The sequence below is a fragment of the Macrotis lagotis genome, chromosome X (genome assembly GCF_037893015.1).
Source record: "Macrotis lagotis isolate mMagLag1 chromosome X, bilby.v1.9.chrom.fasta, whole genome shotgun sequence".
Lineage (NCBI taxonomy): Eukaryota > Metazoa > Chordata > Mammalia > Peramelemorphia > Peramelidae > Macrotis > Macrotis lagotis.
This window is the reverse complement of record NC_133666.1, coordinates 250060591-250080768: the sequence shown is the minus strand read 5'-3', so window position 1 is coordinate 250080768 and position 20178 is coordinate 250060591. Positions and strand designations below refer to the sequence as shown.

General features: G+C 33.0%; 1 protein-coding gene across 4 annotated transcripts in view; it reads left to right on the top strand.

Moving 5' to 3' along the window:
- HOMER1 (homer scaffold protein 1) overlaps positions 1 to 20178 on the top strand; it is a 147543-nt gene that overhangs the window by 73354 nt on the left and 54011 nt on the right. For 2 of the 4 annotated variants that reach the window (XM_074201365.1, XM_074201366.1), the window contains exons 4-6: positions 2397 to 2489; positions 6988 to 7080; positions 11612 to 11751. In XM_074201365.1, coding sequence (XP_074057466.1) covers positions 2397 to 2489; positions 6988 to 7080; positions 11612 to 11751 — 326 coding nt within the window. The remainder of the gene's footprint in view (positions 1 to 2396; positions 2490 to 6987; positions 7081 to 11611; positions 11752 to 20178) is intronic. The other 2 variants (XM_074201368.1, XM_074201369.1) reach the window with 1 other exon arrangement.

Genomic DNA, 20178 nt, shown 5'->3' with positions numbered 1-20178 from the left:
TCATTCAAGAACTGTTAATTTTAAGGTCTTTTTTTAACCATTAGTCTTGATTGATCTTGAAGAAATCATGTTTTGTAATTGAATCAGAGTGAGATTTTATCTGGCCAAAAGCATGATATGCAATTAACTTTTTAAGGTGTTTTTCATGAATTGCAAATTAGAGATAAATGAAATAGAAACAATGACATTTAAAAAAACTTGTAAGATTATTTTTCAAGCAATCATAACAGAATTGATATAAACTAAAGAATGTGTTCTCTTCAGAGTAGTTATTCAGTGAGGCTCCATACTTATTCCAGTGATGCTGATACAAATACATTTTTGAACTCTTATTTTGGAATTGTTTTAGAATGTCTTCATCAGTGGCCAATTTATGTCCTTTTAGGGTGGATGTGATTTTTTTTTTATGGTAGCTAAACATTTTTAGGGACAAATCTGTTAGTTGATTGATTATAATAATAGAATATAAAGTATAAGCACAGAGGAATGAGATTGCTATCAGAGTTTATCTATAATTTACACAAACTTCAATTCCAAAAGAGAACTTCCAAGTGTTTTCACTAGGGGCATCATTGAAATAGATGTATAGGGGCAGCTAGGTGGCATAGTGGATAAAGCACCGGCCTTGGAGTCAGGAGTACCTGGGTTCAAATCCGGTCTCAGACACTTAATAATTACCTAGCTGTGTGGTCTTGGGCAAGCCACTTAACCCCATTTGCCTTGCAAAAACCTAAAAACAACCCCAAACCAACAAAGAAATAGATGTATAGATTTCTTAGATGACTCCTGAGAAGGATGCAGTAATTTCATAGGGAAATAGATAGAGCATTTTGTCTGAATCTCTCATTTATAGATGAAGAAAGTGGGACTCTAAGACATCAGTGTTATGCCTATCTGGTAATCAGTTCTCGAGTCAGGATATAAACTCAGATCTTGTAATATTAAAATCAGTGTTCCTTCTATTAAAATTGACGACCTTTCATTGAAATGTGTGAGTTCTGGTGTGTCTGTTCATTAAGTGTCTCTTAATTATTAAGGGTCTTTCTACAATATCAAAAGAATTGTTAGGAAGATATTTACACATCTTCATATACATCTTTGCAAATATATCCTTATGTTATTTATAAAGTTCTTTTAGTCCCTAGTTAGAAATGATCTTTACTCCTATGGAGCTGGCAGAGAACATTGTTGATATAAATACACTTGAGAGTTCACCAAACATCCCTATTTCTTAGAGATTCTGCAAAATTTCCAGTAACATTATTCCTAAGTGTGCAGCATGTGTGTATGTGTATACATATTGTATCTACTTAGCTGTGTATATATACATGGGTGTATGTATTGTATGTATATATGCATTATATACACCACATAAACTCACATTTATTCTGGGTTTTTTTTTAATCTTTTGTACAGACTAAAATACTATAGAGTGCCCTCTTTCCAAAATTGAAGGATATAGGAGGAAATTTATTGTAACTCCATTCCTTTATTTTTATCCCCATTCCCAGTTCTATTGAGGTGAATTTTTTTGTGCTGTTTTTTATGGACCATCTTCTTGGCAAACTTAACACACATTGATGATGGGAATAGACTAGTAGGCCACCACCTCCAAAAAGTAAAGCACTGTCATTCATTTCCAACCATAAGTTTTTGTAATTTCCTAAGTGCTCTCAGTACTTAGCATTTCATTTCATTTCATTTATTTGCTTTTGTAAGAACTGCCAGTTCGGTAGAACCTGCAGAATGCTTCACTTCCATTCTGCTGATATTGCAGCGGCTGCTGACTAAAATATTATTCCCAAAGCTAGCCACTGTTCATTGATGGTGTTTGGACAGAAATGAAAAACACTTCAACATTACTATAGGATTCATATATCAAAGAAAATAAAGTAATATATATATGTATATGTGTGTGTGTGTGTGTATACATATATATATATATATATATATATATATATATATATATATATGAGCTCATTGCATAATATTAACAACACTAAAAGCATTCTCCAAATATACTTCTCAAGAGTGACTGCTGTGGGAAATCCTACTATCTGGATGATAAGCAAATCAAAATAAAGTCTATGTAAAGGATATCCTGTCTGGATTAATATATTGTTTCTCTTAATTGATTTTTAACCCTACTTAGTATTAGGATGTTTTATTATTTCTTCTGACACTAGAAGTCTTAATAATACAGTAATAACTTTGACTGATATCATCTAATGCTTTGATTTGCCACCATTTTAATATCAGAGGGACTTTATTGTTTTTTTCTCATACTTAACCAATGCATCTTCTCCTAAATTCCATCATTTAGAAAATTTTCAAAGTATGTTTTATGAAATAGCTTTTTGTTTGATTAATGTATATAGTTTTCTTCATGCCTTCAGTTTGCAGAAAAGTTTCAGGAATTCAAAGAAGCTGCTCGATTAGCAAAGGAGAAATCTCAAGAGAAGATGGAGCTCACTAGTACGCCATCCCAGGTGGGTACCAAGCTCTTCTTCTCCTCTGTTACATGTGATGTGCTAGGCAGCTTCTTTTGTGAATCAGAAAAAATAAGGGAGAAAACCAAGGTAATTTTCAAAATGGAAATAGAAAGTCAGTCTTTTTATTTTTTAATTTTGCCTGTATCGTTGGAGAATAATTCTGTGATCTATTTATCCACAGGGATCTTATTTATTAAAGTCAGCTTTTATATATCCAAACTCAAGGCCTTTTAAATCTCCAAAATACTTAGAGATAAAATAAGTTACCTAAATATATGATGTTAGTGTTATTTCTTTTAATACCAGTTCTATAGATTGGGAAAATCGAAAACCAATTCAGCAGATGCTTTCTTTGTGGTCAAAATTCACTGATTTGCAATGCATCGCAAAGGTTGTAATTTTATAAGTCATTGATAAATTATTTTTTTCCCCATCTGACCAGTTGAATTAGTGCCTGTTAACCTTTCCTTACATCATACTTTTCTTCTTAAAGTGAATCAAAACTCCAAATAAAGTTTCCTGAAATGGGTCTGGAATAGTATTCAACAGGTTCATTATATGAATCCCAGTATTTGTGATCTTGAAAATGTGGGTCTTCCTTTCTTAACTAGTCTATAACCCTTTAACTTTTATTTAGTGGTCATCATGCAGATCCATTACTTCAGAGCTCCCTTCTGGAGATGAATCTATCTGAAGTTAGGTCCTTCTCTCACGTGGCAAACATACCCTTTGCCAGGCTCTTCTTCCAAGTATTTCCTGCTTTAGAGTCATCTCTGTGACATGCCACAATATCAGAATTCACCCTTTGTTTTATGATTTAAAAAACAAACCCTTGATTTTTTTTTTTTTTTGGTCTTAAGTAGTTTGCTAAAAGTAACAGTCTTTAAAGCATGTTGCAGTCTGGTAAACAGAACAGTTCTCTGTAATGATTACTTTTTTCTAAAATAACTTTTTTGGATAGTCAAAAATCCGTAAGAGTAAAAAAATGAAACAGAGCTTAACTTGGAATCCAAAATAGATTGGTAGCCAGGGTGAAAAATGAGATGAGAATGCTCAAAATGATCATCTTCTTGGTCTCTTCCATGTTTTATAATAAATGAACAAAGGCAAAAAATAAAAAGGACTATTATGGTAGCATATTCCAAATCCTTAGGGCTTTTTGACTTTGATATATAAAAGACTAGGAGAATACTGTATAAATTGTATCAAACATTTTCATTTTTTTCCCCCTTTCAATTAAACATATATTTTCTCTTCTCCTATCTCCTGTCCTGTGAAGACATGGTAGCCCTCACACCAGAGGTACTACCAGTCTTCCCTGAACACACCCTATACCCCAACCATTCTCTTGTTTTTCCATTCAGGAAAAAAAAATCATTGTAAAAAATATACACAAATAAAACAAACATCTCTACAGGCATATCCAAAAATATATGTCTTTGTGTTCATCAGGTCCACCACTTCTTTGTTATTAGTCCATCCTCTGAAATTGTAGTTGTACTGATCATAATCTTTGTCTTTATAGTGTTGTCGTATGAGGGTGTATCACTTATTTAAATGTCTTATCGGAATTTGAATATTTTTTGTTAAATAATTTTAATAGTTGGTAAACATCCACTATCTTTTTCAATTGGGAAAAATTATATTCTAAGGTAAATTCAAATTACCCATTAAAAACTGCAGAAACCACACTAACACTTTTCTTTTTTTTGGGGGGGGGCTAGGCAGTGGGGTTAAGTGGCTTGCCCAAGATAACTCAGGTTCTCTTGAACCCAGGGCCGGTGCTCTATCTACTGTGCCACCTAGCTACCCCACACCTACACTTTTCTTGTCATCTCCCCTTCCTCCCTCCCACTTAAATTATCTTTAGTTAAGTGATTCTTTGGGGATAAAGAAAATTCATTTTTCAAGTTACCTGAAAGGGAAACCTTCCTTTTAAAGTCATTATTCTTGGACTGATTCAGATTGATCCTTGGTCCAAGGCCACGGGGCTCTGGCAAAATCTATTTGTATTTTCTGGAAAAACTTGTCTATCACTTTTGGGTTATTTTTTAATCATACTTTCCTGGAAGAGTCCTTTTATCCCCACCCACCCCCATCTCCACTTTACCCTTTTGTGTTTTTGTTCCTCTAAGTCTAGAGGACTGTTTTAGGTTGATTTATTAAAGCTAACCCAATCTTTGGAATTCAATGAACTGATTCCTCACTCTTGAAGATTTCCACAGCAGTTTCAATAATGGCATGATCCAAAGGTTCTGTTTAATAACCCAGAATTGCATTTTGCTATAGTTAGCCAGTGATGCTCCCTACTTGTTACTTTATTTTCAGATCCCAATTCATATATACTTAACGTTTAAGTAGTAGCAGAAATCCCTTTAAAACTGTTACTTTCCTCAGAAGCACGTTTCAGGAGTATTATATCTTTCAAAAATTACGTGTATCAATGGTAATTTTTCTTTCCTCTTTTCAAATTATTTCTCATAAAAAATTTATAAATTTTTATGTAAAAATATGCTTCAGAGACTAAATGTGCTGTCTAATTGCCATTTTTATTTTTTCCTTAATTCATTTATTTTATATGGAAGAGGCTAAGAAAATGATCATTTTGAGTGTTTTGATCTCAGTATGCTCATCTTTCACCCTGGTTACCTAATTATTTTAGATTCTGATTTAAGGTCTGTTTCATTTTAAACTCTTAGGGCTTTTTGGCCACCCAAGCCCAGTAAAGATCTATTTTAATAGCACATAATGGTCAAAGGAATGTAGAGCATGCCCTATTGGAAGGTAATATCTGACTTTTAACATTTAACCTGACCCTAGGATTAGTCAGTATTCTACCTAATGTGAGAAGCACTATCTAGGAATTCCAGTGGAGATTCAAAAGACATCTAGACTCTTGAATATTCCTAAAAATTACCATCTTTTGATGGGCGTGTTTTGAAAAGGACCTGATACTTTTGGCAAAGATAATGCTTTCCTTGTCAGTTTCCTTTAATAAAAGAAGAATCTTTAAGTTACCAGATATCATAGTATTGCTAAATGATCCTCTTTGGAAGAAAAAAAGTCTTATCTGGAGTAGGAATTGCTATAGTAAAAAGACAGGTCCTGGAGCATTAAAGTATCTGTTGTGTAAAAGATACAGTACTAAGTGCTGCAAAGTAGGAATACAGATACATAAGCAATCCCTGACCTCTAGAAACTTAAATACATACCACCTAAAAGTTAAGCTTCTTCTAGGAAGGAAGACGGGATGGGGGGTGGTGAGGAGGAATAATTGGGGGAATTGCTGGTATCTGAACTGAGCCAGGGGGAAGAGGAGAATACAGTTTTGGATTGGGAGAAGTAGGAAATTGAATCCTAAGCCTGGGAGATAGGTAGGAAATTAGTTTGAAGCAGAGAGTGCATGTGAAACTGATTAATAGGAAGCAAATATGGGAGAATCAATGGGAACCAGATTGGGTAGGGTTTTAGGAATCACAAAAGTCAATTCCATAAATATTTATTAGAACCTACAGTATACACAAAGAATTGTTCTGGGTTGTACCCTCAAAGCTTTCATGTTCTACTCCATTCTAGTCCAGGTGCTGCCACCAGTTAACTATGACTTTGTGTAACTCACATCTCACAATTAAACATTTATTGGAAAAAGGATCTTAGAAGCCAGCTATGATTCCTTCCTTTAGCAAGTGAAGAAACTGAAATCTAGATAAATTGAATGGCTTGTCCAAAGGTCATAAAGGAAGCCAGTGGGAGAGCTGGAGTTCACAGCCAGGTTGTTATAGTCCAGACCCAGTCCCATCTGACAGGTCTTTTGTATCTTTTTCCTTTCCTCTAAAATGAGGGAATTGAACTACATAATTTCTAAGGTGCTTTCTAGGATCACATGTTAATAGTTGAAAATTTTTTTCTCCACCTTCATTAATGTATAATAATCCTTATTTTGATCAGTGATTTCATTGGGGGGGGCAGTGTTTCCTCCATTATGTACATCACCAGCCCCCTCTAGGTCTTCAGCCACCTATTTCATTTTTCCAATCCATATGATAAAAGCAAACTTTTGCCTTGGTTTGAAATTCATGCTATCTTTTTTAATATCCTTCTCTTAAATGAATTATTTTTCATAAGATGTAACCAGTCTCACTTTTGTTTTCTAATCATGGTTTAAAGGAGATAGTCTGTAACTGTTAGGGGTTGGGGATTTTGTTAGTAAGTAGCATCATGATACTGAATATATCTCTTCACTTTTCTATGTCTTTCTTCATTTGTAAAAATGTATAGCCTTGTCTAAAAGTTTAAGTTCTCTTTCAGGCCTGAAATTATTTTTTCTTTTAATAATTTTTTTAAACTAAGAATTGGTCAGTTTCTATAAATTGTGGGTTGGTTTTCCTCTGAAGCTGGGTGTACTTTATTCAAGTATTACCTTGCTGTATTGTATTAGTTGCCCCCACATATGGCTTTTATTTTTTTGTACTCTATTTTGCTTATCTATGAACAGAGAAGAGGTGAAAAAAGCAGAAGGGGAACCCATCAGGGTGGGACTACTTCCTTCGAACAATCAGGGCATATTTTATTGAAGAAAGGCTACGTGGTAAGGTTTCAAGTAGAGGTATCACTCTCATAGGCATGAAATCAGATTTAATGAATGTCTAAAATTGTTTTTGGGAAAAAATGATTGCAAGAAGTTAGGTCCTTGGTTTTGTATAACCTACAAAAGCCATTGTTTCTAACAATGCAAGTCTCATTGAAACCATTATAGAAAACTTTGCTACCATTTCTGCTGCTGTCATCCTGTTAAGCCGTTGCCTACCACAATTTTTATTGATCAGAGGTGTATAGACTTGATTGGTGAGATTTCCCATATAGTACTTTTCTCAGGGAATTAATTCCAAAATTCCCCATCTCCATTTGTTGTAATTCACTTGTGTTGTTTCCTGCTCAATAGATATTCTCCCTCCCATTTTCAAAGAAATAATTTCCAACTTTGAAATTAGTGGTAAAATTCTAGAAATGAGTTTATTTGAAGAGAGAAAGAGATACTATATACTATTTACAACTTCACTTTTCAAAAATCAGGTAGCATTTGGAGATCTTGTTGCCCCCCAAATGATAAATTATTATTCAAGTTCTTGAAACTTAAGTATTTATTTCTACACTATTTATAATCTTTATGCTGACACTAGGGACCAAAAATAATAAAAATAATAACTCTTGTTTATATAGTGTTTTAAAGTTTGCAATGCATTTTACATCTGTTTTTGTTTATGTTATTTGATTCTTACAACAATCCTGAAGGTAGATGTTATTGTCCCTTTTAGGTGGAGGAAACTGAAGTAGAAAGCAGTTAAAGGATTTGCCAGGGTTTGAAACTGAATTTGAACTCAGGTTTTTCTGACTCCAGGTTCAACACTCTTACTTACTAAGCCACCTCCTTGCCCCATAAAAGCATGAAAATATGAGGCATTTGTTTCCTAAGTTATAACTTTCTGATTCCTAATTCCTTCTTTTAGTACAAGGTTATCTGTATTGGTAATAGATCTACACCTTCCGTTCCTCTTGTTTTTTTTCCTCTGGGAATTATGGATAGGCAAGGGCTGGAGAAAATGGTAAACTAAAAAAATTTTTTAACATAGCAGTAGACTTGGACACATGACTTTTTATCTCTGTTCTTTCTCTTTCCCTATCCCCTTCCTTTAAGGTTTTTCAAATTGGGGATATTAAAATTACACTGCTCAATATGTGTTTTTTCCTCATTTCATCACTAGCATAGACCAAATTATGTCTAGTGTCTTTTCATTTTTGATAGAAAAGATAGGCTTTTCTAACCATAATCATTCTTTAGGGAATAAGAAAAGAAAATGAGTTTGAATATTTGATTACAGCTTTGTGGCGAATCTCTGATACATCCTGTTTCTTTTAATAATTATGTGGTCACATCTGTTGCCTTTGGCTTTCTGATGATCTATACTCCAAAACTTGTGAATATAACCAGATTTTTGCCAAGACTAGATGTTTGCAACATATTTTCTGTGTTTTGGCTAACTCTTCTTTCCTGATTACGGAATTGGGGAAAAAGTCTTTCTAGAAATAGTCAGATGTCTTCTTTCATATTTCACATTTCTATGATTTCACTTTGAACTTTAAAAAAACTTCATTTCCCATGGAAAAGGTATGGGGTGAAGTGGAGAAGTGCAGTGAGTGGGAGAAATGCAGTTTTTGCTGCTTTCATTAGCTCTTACATTAAATCTCTTTGTAGCCACATTTTTTAAGGTATTTTTAAAAATATCCTTGTTACATGCACCTAAATAAACTTGAGAAAACCTAATAGCAGGATGAGTATTTTTTACTCATGGAAATCTTGCATTCTAAAAATGATGTACACCTTAAAACTATCCATTTTATTACATTTCATTTGACATTTATAGCTGTGACCTTAACACGATTAGCTATGTGCTTTGCAGCTAGGCTAGATCCCTTAAGAAGTGACACAAATTTAGGATTAGACCAAAAGAAACTATGTAAACATTGGTTTGTTTTTTAAATTTATTTTATTTTTTATTATTCTGTACCTGACAAAAATACATACTAACCTTAACATCTTCAGAAAAAGAAGATTCCATAAGGAACTCCAGATCTTTGCATTTATTTTCAGATATATAATAAATTTAACACAGTTTCAAAACTGTCCTGCTTATTTAAAATTAAAACTTCAATGATGCTTTTCTTCTTTTGGGGGCCATCACTATCACTATGTTCCCCTTCCTTCCAATTCTCCTCTCAACTAAAGAAAGCCTTCTCTTGTAAGTCAATTAAGTAAAATAGATTTCTCCATTAGTTAGGTCTAAAAGAATTTCTTATTTCACATCTCCAGCCCATCAACTCTAGGGTCCAATTATATAACATATTTTTAACTTAAATTTTGAAGTGAATTTTCAAGTGAAATTTTCACGTGAAACATATGTTTTCATAGTTTTAGAGCTAAGAGGAACCTTGGAGGCTATCTCATTTAAACCTTCTTATTTTACAAAAAAGGGAAACTAAGCCCAAGGGGTTAAATGACTTGTTCAGGTCACATAGGGAGTGACAGTTGAGATAAAAGCTGGAGGTTCTTTGCCTCCAAATCCCCCTTCTTGGACAAATATAGGTCAAGAGTTAGAGAGATCTTGGAAGGCTAGAAGGGGCTAAGGTGTTCTTGATTTCTCACTCCTATTGTTCCATATTGGATCTAGTCTAGCTTATCTGGGTAAGGCAGAATCTGCAGTTTCAGCTCATGGATGAGGACAGCTCCCCTGGTGTCTCCTAGGAATTGTAGCAGGTGGCTTAACACCTGCTGGGGTAGGAGTAGGCAAGAGTACAGCTGCATGATGGTTAATTGGTGGGGTGGCAGCTCCCCCAAGAGTGGGGGATTGAAACTACTTTTGTGGTTTGTCTAATTTTTGTCTTTCATCTTCCCTTTTCTCACCCCAGCCTTTAATTTTCACTCTTAATAAAGATTGTAAATCATTCCTCACATTCATGCTGCAAGCCCCTGATTTTTCTTCCTTGGAGCCACAGCAGCATTTACCTGGGGTTGGAAAGGGATAGAATTTAGATCCCAGACATTCATGTCTTCTCTCCCTACGCTCTTAAACTGTAACTGACCCACATTTTCCCCTATTTCTAACGTGTCCCAGTACTCTAGATGAATATATCACAGCACACATGAGAGATGCATGAGAAATCATAGAACCCAGGTTATTCCCCTTTAGTTTGATAAGTTAATCTTGTTTGTAGAGATCTGCCTACTGACTTGAACCTATTCAAGCTTGTTATTTATCTGTTGGTACTAGTTATCCAGTCAATCCAGATTTTTTAGTTGGATTCATCCTATCCTAGGAAGAGATGATTGTGTCTTTTGGTACCAGAAAGAAAAGTTGCTTTCTAACTTATTTTTGGCAACTCAAATTCAGACTGGGTAGTGGAGTTTTCTCAGAACTGCTGTAATTGGAGCATACACACTAAATTAGCAGTGATTGTGTTTATCATGAAACATTTAGGCTTAGAGATCTCTTAAAGTTCATTTCCTCAGACAGCAGTGTTAAACTTTCCTGTGCTGCAGAGAAAATATTTCTCAACCTTTTAAGTTAATATTAGAAGTGTAGAGGGATTCCAGTAGAGAATTTCAAGTCTATTATAGTATATTCAAGTATATTATAGTCCAGAGGTACCTGCCCCACAAAATTGATAAAAAATGACTTTAGGGAAGTATGAGAAACTTTTCATCTTCCTCTTTTCATGCCACCAGATGTGAATTCTTTGATGTGAATTTTGTAGGTTCAGATCTAAAGGGAATGCATCCCTGCCTTTTTTCTAGCTGCAACTTTTTATCCTCTGATTCTTTCTGGGCCTTCATCAAGGTAACTTGAACTAGGTTTGTCAAATTGTACCCAGTTTCCAATATTAAATTTGAGACTATAATGGAAGCTGTCATAGTAAGAATAATTATGAGACTTTGGACTTTAAAATAAACTCTCAGTGTTTTCCAGAGGGACTAATTAAACTTGCATTGTTATGCAAACATTGATTGAAGATAGGAAAAAAAATATGAGAAATTTTGTTACCAAAAATGATCAGAGCATGTAATCCTAGAGTGGCAAAGCCAAAATGAAGAAACATTTCCATGAGAGCTCCTTTTAAAGCTCTTTTCTTTTTCTTTTTTAATCTGCCTTTGTATTCATGGTTTTGTCAGAGATGAAAAGTGATGAATCAATCTACAAGAGTTGTCTCTTGTTTCCAGGGCTCTAATTTTTTCTCCCTTAACTGTTGTTCATTTTCTTTTGTGCTTTCATTTTTTTCCTACTATTATCTTCAAATATCTTGAGTTGTGGACAAGTAATTGCTTAATTAACTTGATAAAACTCTAAGGTTAATTTAAATTGTTTGCTTCTAAAAGACAATATTTTAAAATTTTGCTACTTTCCTGTATGAGTTGTTTTGTTTATATAAAGCTATTTCTTACCAAGTTTAATTTTTAATTCCATATAACTTTGAAGTTTTAGTTGAAATATGGACCCTAAATGAACATACATCATACTTTTAACATGATCTGATGTTTAACTAAAGTTCAATTTTTCTTTTTAAAGGAATCAGCAGGAGGGGATCTTCAGTCTCCTTTAACACCAGAAAGTATTAATGGGACAGATGATGAAAGAACTCATGAAGTGACACAAAACTCAGAGCCAAGGGCTGAACCAACCCAGAATGCATTGCCATTTTCACATAGGTACAGATTCAATTCAAGCATCATGATTAAGTAACAAATGTGTGGTGTGCTTTTACTTTGCATTCTTTTGATAAGATAAAATAACACTGAATGAAAATTACCTGTTGGGTCTCCTTAACATTTTTTTCCAAAAGGTACAGTTTCTATTACCCACAAATGAAATATCAGAAAAACTCACTAGTTTGGAATTTGCAGTCATTGAGCTAGGTTGAATTAAAGTTTACTTTTATATTATCTATGCAGAAAAGATTTGCTGAGCAAATTAATTTAAGATTTCAGGGATACAATGAATATGATTGTGATTCTTAGTTTTTTAACATAGTGCCCAAAGGGCCCTTTCTTTGATTAACCTAGTTCAAGTTTTACTCTATGTATTTAAAAGTGACAACTATCTTGAAAACAAAATGATAATTGTCTGTCTTTTCAGATTTGTCTCTATTAATGAGGATTTATAGCATTGTTTTCAAAAGTGGTTTTTATAGAGGGGGGGAAGCTAGATAAAGTTTAGGAACTTACAGAGTGAATTTTTGTCTTTTATTCTAGAGATTTTTTTTTTAGCAAGAAATAATATTTAAAGAATTGAGTGCTCTCAAAGATAACAGATCACTTTTTACTTTTGTACCAAACCAATATCTCTGACCACATGTAGTAGGTAGTTTTAGGGGAGTTAGAGAACTTCTATGAAGTTAATATGAAGTAGACACTTGGATTATCTCAGTTTTAAGAAAGCACTTCTCTCTCTGAAAACTTAAAAGAGTTAATCATATTTAAAATTCATAGAATGGTGTAAAAATATTTTGCTTTGTTGCTCATTAGTCCTTCTGAGGACATTAAAATTGAATTTTTATCTATGGTATTAAGGCTTTGGTCTGCTTGCTATGGAATGAACTAGACATGAAAATAAAATAATCTGTGTGAAAGCTTTTTACAAATTACATTTTCTGAAGTTTAGTTTGATTAACTTGGAATTAGAATAACATAGGATTAGCTTCATTGTCTCTTTATAGCTCAGTCTTGAAATAATTTTTTAAGCAGGACCAAGGTGAAGGAGGTCTTAAATTTTTTTTTAGTCAGAATCCTATATCTTGGATATAGAAGTCTTTTTAAGAAGAAGTAAAATACCTGTTTGGTTTTAGGAGAGAAAACCTGATATTACATTTTATTATTCACAATGTTAAGAATTTTGCTGCAGAAAATATATTTGAGTGGTTGTATATTTTTATATTTTGAATTGTTCTCCGTAAATAACTTTTTGTCAGAAATTGTTGCATGAAAAAAAGAGAAGTTTATTGATTTTTACTGTCTATGTTTACTTGTGTCATGATGGTTTTGACTGTTTAATTACCAATGAACAAAAGAGGGAGACTCAATATTTGAGTGGGCTGCGGGTTTTTCTTTTGCATAAGACATTAGTTGGGATGATTTGGTAGAGGAAAATCCCATATCCTCTTGAGCTGTGGTTCTTAAAGTTCTTGCCAATCTTGCCCATGGGTTTAGCTTCTCTAAACATAGTTAAGAACTAGCTTTCTTAGCCTGGCATTTAAATGAGCTGTGTGAATTAATACATGTAGCATTGGAAGCCAGAATTTTTGTTAGCTGTTGCAAATTCTACCTGGCACTTTTTTACTTTCAGGTACCTCTAATTTGGTCTTCTGTTAGACATTTTATATGCTATGGGGTCTCACTAGTGTGTGGTCATCTTTTCTTTAATGTAACATTGCCTCAACTAGAAGCAATTGCGATTTAGCCACGGATTATCCTGATCACAGGAGCCTCTTATTTTTCAATGTCAATATTGTATGTATTTGTGCCATATTTGATTTTGAACATCCAACTCAGATGGAAATAACTTATTTAGGTGGCAGTTTTCAGATATAGGAGAGCAAACTTTGGTGTTTTCCCTTGAAATCTTTTTTAAAAAAAATGCAGTGTCTTGGTAAAGAAATGACTTAGTTTATTTTAGGTAGCTTTTAGTATTAAGGGACCATATTTGACTATGCTATTTGAATGTGTGTCACAATTCCTTTAAAATTTCACTTTCTTGCTGTCTTTGCTATTAAGTCTTTTACAAGACATAATCTTTGATTTTATTTTGATACAAATCAAAACAGAAACTTCAACAAAAAAGGATATTTTTTTTTGCTTTAAAGTCTAGAAACATGCGATACCAATAATTTTGTGTTGATCTTTTATTTCTTGTAGCTCATTTTAGATTCATAGAATAGTATAAGAGCTAAAAGGAACTTAGAGTTGGATTTCAATGTCTTATTTTAATAAATAAGGAAACTGGGTCATGCAGTTAGTGCCAGACTTAGGACTAGAATAAAAATATAAAAAAGCAAAAAACAAAAACAAACATCCTTATTTGGTAAATAATATTCAACCTCTTTACTCTGTTAATTTGGATGACCAATTCTGATTTTTGTTGATGCTTACTGGCTTGAATTTTATTTCTTTTCTTTATACTGACCTATAAAAGACACCTATTGATTGGGTGACCTTGAACAAATAACTTAACTTGTAAGTTCTCTAGGAAAATTTGTAAAACTATAGTAATTGCAGAGAAGTTACTAACCTGTTAGTAAAGATAATTTTTTTTCATCTGAGAGTTTCCTACACCAATGAAATTGAAAGTCCAATATCTTTTTCTCTTCTGACCCAATTCTCTGCGAAGGTTACTAACCAGTAATACAGAGAAGATACACAAAAGGTGAAGTGAAAGAGGGAAACAATGTCTTACTTTTTGGGGAGGTAGACTTCCAATCTATCTAAATTTCTAATATTTTTCAAAACAGTTTTTAATTAGAAAGATTTTAAGTTGACATAGTTTGGCTTGCTTGTTAAAGAGATTCTTAACTAATTTGTTTCTCAGACTTTCCATCAAGTCTACTGTCTAACTTCCTTTGCTTAAATACCATATGAAAACAGGAGTATATATTCTTTGGTCTCCATCATCTGAGCAATTGTTCATCTCACTAGTATTATCTACAAGGAAATTTTGATTTTACTAGCTGAGTAAACTAAGCAATTATTGAACTAAGGAGCTATGTCTTAATTTCTAGGGGCTAATTCTCTACCATGAGCATATTCTGAAGCTATGGGGAAAACCTGTTTTGAAAGATTTCTGAACAGAGGAAAATTTTTTAAGTTTGAAGTTGATTTTTTACACCTTGGAGTTGTAAAAATTTGTGGTAAACCTAGCTGTTATCTTTCATTTTAATGTGCAATGTCACTATTTCCATTTTATTTGTTCAGTACAATTTTATGATCCTCAAATATACAGTATTGTAGATTGAAAAGCTGTTATCATATAACATTTCAAGAATTTAGAACAAGCTTAATAGTATATATTAACTATTCAGGAAGTTATTTTTGTATTGATAGTTTTAATAAGAATTTGATTAATTTCCTCAGTGGAAGAGAAGTTCTTTTAACCACTTCTTATATTTAACTCTCAAGATGCGGTATGTTTTCAGATGGTGCTGTTTAATTTTATGCATTTTGTTGGTGCTGCATGTGTATTCCATTCTCTAAGCAAAATAATTACTTTCCATACTAGTCTACATATTTCTTTGGGTTTGTTAAAGGATGTGCACAGAAGTTTTCCTTGCTAGCAGACTGATTTTGCTTTAGTCCTATGCAATGAAAATTTTACTAACAGCTTTGAAATAGAATGGGTTTCATTCCACTATAATTCTAGATAATTTTTTAGGAGGTTTGTTAATTTCACATTTGTTGAACTTTGAAAGATCTATTCCTTTATAAATGGATTATTCAATTTAAATGTTTTTGTGAGAAGAATTATTAATTTAATTGTCCTTTGGGCAATTTAAAATAAAAATTTTATTGTTAATACCATCCACTTTGTTACCTAAGGTTATTATTAAATGTAATTCTGTTGTTCTAATTTAAACAAGGAGTGGAAGAATGGTTATAGTGTGAAGCTTTAACTCTTATACAGTTAAGGCACCAGTTTTTCCATTTTTATTAGTATTAAATGGGAGGCAGTTTCTGCATTGAGATATTACAACACTCAATACACCCTTTGCCATGATACTCATACTGCAACAAAAATGAATAAACTAGCAGTATGTGAACTGTGACATTTCATTAAGAAGCTTTTGTCATTAAGATTTAATTATAGATTCTTTATAACCAAGGCTATAGAGTTTATAATAGAGAGTGACAAAGAGTTATAAATGAGTAAAAAAAAAACTAATCTGGCCCTTGGAAGCTCATAGACTGGTAAAGGAGCTTTATAAAATCTAAATTAAAAGCAGTGAGAGTGGGGCAGCTAGGTGGCGCAGTGGATAGAGTACCATTCTAGAGTCAGGAAGACCTAAGTTCAAATTTGGCCTCAGATACTTAATAATTACCTAGCTGTGTGACCTTGGACTAGTCACTTAACCCCATTGCCTTGCAAAGATTTTTTAAAAAAAGCAATGAGAGTAAAATAAAGTAAAAAGACCTTAATCTTGTCAATAAAGCCTTTCATTTTAAAAACTTGTTTCTTTCCTACTTCAATTCATTTTTTAGAGTTGCAAGAGGATTTGAGTGATGAAGTATAAATACCTATTAAAATATTCAGTAGGGCAACTAGGTAGCACCATAGTACATAAGACACCAGGTCAGGAATCAGAGAGATACATCTTCCTGAGTTCACATGTGGTCTTCCATACTTCTTAGTAGTGTGTGACCTTGGATAAGTCACTTTACTGTTAATTTAGTTTCTTCATCCGTAAAATTAGCTGGAGAAGAAAATGGCAAACCACTCCAGTATCTCTGCTAAGAAAAACCCCAATGGGGACATGAAGAGTCAGATATGACTGAACAACAACATACCAAAATATTTAGTAGCATATGGAGAAAATAATTTCATCACTTTCATAGGAAGATGACATAGTACATTATCAATAGTGTATTGTTTCAAATTGTTCCCATAATAGTTGAGAAATTTATATTTATCCATCAGTATGATGGCATGGAACATTGGCCTTGGAGTCAGGAGAACAGGAGTTCAAACCCAGCCTCAGAGACTTGATACTTACCATTTGTGTGACCTTGGACAAATCACTTAACCCTGATTGCCTAACATCTAGGGCAATCTCCAGTTGTCCTAATTCATAGCTGACCATTGGACCTAGATAATTCAGGAGGAGAAAGTAAGACTGGTGATTTGATTTAGCACAGCCTCTCCTCACTCAAATCGAATTCACATGCTTGTCATGGCATCACCTCCCTGATGCTGTGGTCTTCTTCAAAAATGAAGGACAAACATTATTATTCATCTCAATCCTCTTGTGATACAATATATATTTTGGTTTTGTTTAATTTTTTTAATATTTTATTATTAATATTTTTACTTCAATCATTGATTAAAGCATACCCATACTCTGATGTAACCTTTCTTTATGACAAATAAAAACAAGCAAAAATTATCTGATTCAGCAATTAATTGAATCTGACATTGTATTGTTCTCTTCTGTGAGGAGGGAGTTATTATTACGAACCATTTTCTGGAACCATTATTAGTTTATCAGTTTCTCGCCGTTCAGTTTCCTTTAACTTTCCCTTCTTTCTGTTGATAGCATTCTTTTGATTTTGCTTATTTTGCTCTTTATCTGTTTATATAAACTTTCCCATGTTTCTCTGAATTTACCATTTCATCATTTTATTCACAGTAATAATTCTATTACATTCACATCTCCCATTTTTTTTAGTCATATCTCAACCCTTTACTACCATAAAGAGTACTGTTGTGAATATTTTGGTATTTATTTAACCTTGCCTTCTCTGTGATTTCCTTGGGATAAGTGCCCAAGACTGAGATCACTGGGTCAGAAGGTATGAACAATTCAATCATTCTTCTTGAATGATTTTAGGTGGGGTTTTTTTTAGGTGTTTTTTTTTTTTTTTTTTGCAAGGCAAATGGGGTTAAGTGGCTTGCCCAAGGCCACACAGCTAGGTAATTATTAAGTGTCTGAGACCAGATTTGAACCCAGGTACTCCTGACTCCAAGGCTGGTGCTTTATCCATTACGCCACCTAGCCGCCTCATCAATCATTCTTCTTGAATGATTTTAAACTATCACCCAAAGAATTATCTATGATGGTTAAGCCATTTCACAGCTACACAAAAAAAAAAAAATATATATATATATATATGTGTGTTTCTCCCCCCCCCCCCCCACACACACACCTTTTTTGGTAATCTTTGCCATTTTTCAGGGTAAGAGGTGAAACTTCATAATGCAAATAGTATGTATATGTAGTTCTTTTTCAGTTGTAACTCTAAAAATACCAACATTTTTTACTATTCATAAGGTTCAGGGAATTACATTCAAGCTTTTATGATTTTTTATATGCACACATACTGTCTCTCTATTCACTTATATCTATTTTTTAAATGATACATTTTTCTTTTAACCATAGGTACAGTAGGTAATTTCTTTGTGAACAAAAATGAAGAAGAATTATTTCCATATTGTGGTAATGATCATTTTCTTGCTTTGAGGCATGACAGTAGTTTAACTCCAGAAATTGTTCTTTTGATCATAAGATCACAGATTATCATCATGAAGAGACCTTAGAGATCATTTTGTTCAGCTCCTTCATTTTAAAGATGAGGAAAACCAAGATCCCCTCAGAGAGGTTAAAAAAGTAATTTGGCCAAGGTCACAAAGGAAATTACCGAGTCAGGATTTGAAAAGGAACCTTAAATTCCAATTTTCGTTCTTATTTTATTTTACTTGGATATATTAAGCATCGAAGTATAGTTTTAGCTATTATCTTTTAAAAATTACTTTAATTCACTTTGAGGTGAATAATACATGCCTGTTAATTTTCATTTTCTAGTTAGCATAAAATGTTCTATTATAAAGTGATGTGAGGATAAATAAGTACACTATATATTTAATGCAAATATAATTAGCTTAAAAGACATGAATTTCATGATGATTTCTTGGCCTAAATCAGTAGTTAAAAGCTGGAAAATCATTAGAAAAATTTCTTCATCCTATATCTGACAAAGCTTTAACTGAATGCCTGTTATATGCTAGGAGCTGGGGAGGCAAAAAAGAAAGTTATTTCTCTTGGAGAAATTATATCCTATTGAGGAAGTATACATAGAAAATTAAATTCAAACTATATACAAAGTAATTTCCCATATTGGAGGAAGTCATTAACATTCCAGGAAATCACCATTGGTTTCCTTAAGATGGCAGTTGGGATGAACTTCCAAGGATACATCAAAAGAGAAAAAAGCAAAAAACCTAATACAACACTGCAGGTCAAGAAGATTCTAAATTTGGCAGACTAGATACCTTTGAAATCCAGAAGAAAATGGCTTTGCTTTCCAGAGTGGTACAATAGATATGAAGAAGTAATTAGTACTTGGAAAAAATCCAGTTCATTTAATCTCACATTTAAATTACACTTCTGCCATGGCTTTGCCTTATGACTTTAATATGGATTCTCAGGTGTGTTTGGCTCAGCTATAAAATGAGTATGTTTTACTATAGAAATTAAAAGGGACAAGTTGTACAATTAGAAAGAAAAAATATTCCCAGAAATTTTCTAATAAAATCTTAGTATATTACATAAACTAAAATCATTCTCTTAGTTTAGTAGATGTCTTCCTCATGCTATAGTCATTGAAATGTCCCATACATCAACTGAGTTCATTTTTTCATTTCTCTGTAGAGATAGTTTTTGAAATTTGTGATTTTCCAAATATAGTTATATGCTTTCCTTATGTTCGCTGTTTCTTTTCTCCCCCCTGGGGAAATATTTGGCAATGTCTTCTAAAGAACTTGTTTACTAAAATTCCAGTTCCCAATTGTAATTTTTTTTTTTAAATTGGAAGAAGTAATTTAAATTGAATTTCATTGAGTGTCAGTTTTCCTTCTCCAAATAAAACATCTTTTCCTCCTTTCCATATCTAATCTATTCAACTTATTTGAAAGGACTCTTATATGAATAAATGAAAGTCAGTGGGAGCAAGGAGAGAAAGAGAAAGAAAAGAGGGGGTGTGTGTGTGTGTGTGTGTGTGTGTGTGAGTGACAGAGACAGAGAGAAACAAGACTTATTTTATGAATTCTAGCCATTATTTCTTATCTTGAAACTAAAAGGTTATTGTGATATTTCTTAAATATTAACAAATATAAAATTTGAATTTTACTTTGTTTTTTCAAGTGAGTTAATTGGTCCTTAACCAGCCTTATAATAAGAAACATCAGCTAAACATTTTCTGTTTTATCTAATTATATTATAGCATATTGGTGAGAACATTTTAAGTGATAAATAAGGGTGTATAATTCTTTTTTTTTTTTTGCAAGGCAAATGGGGTTAAGTGGCTTGCCCAAGGCCACACAGCTAGGTAATTATTAAGTGTCTGAGACCGGATTTGAACCCAGGTACTCCTGACTCC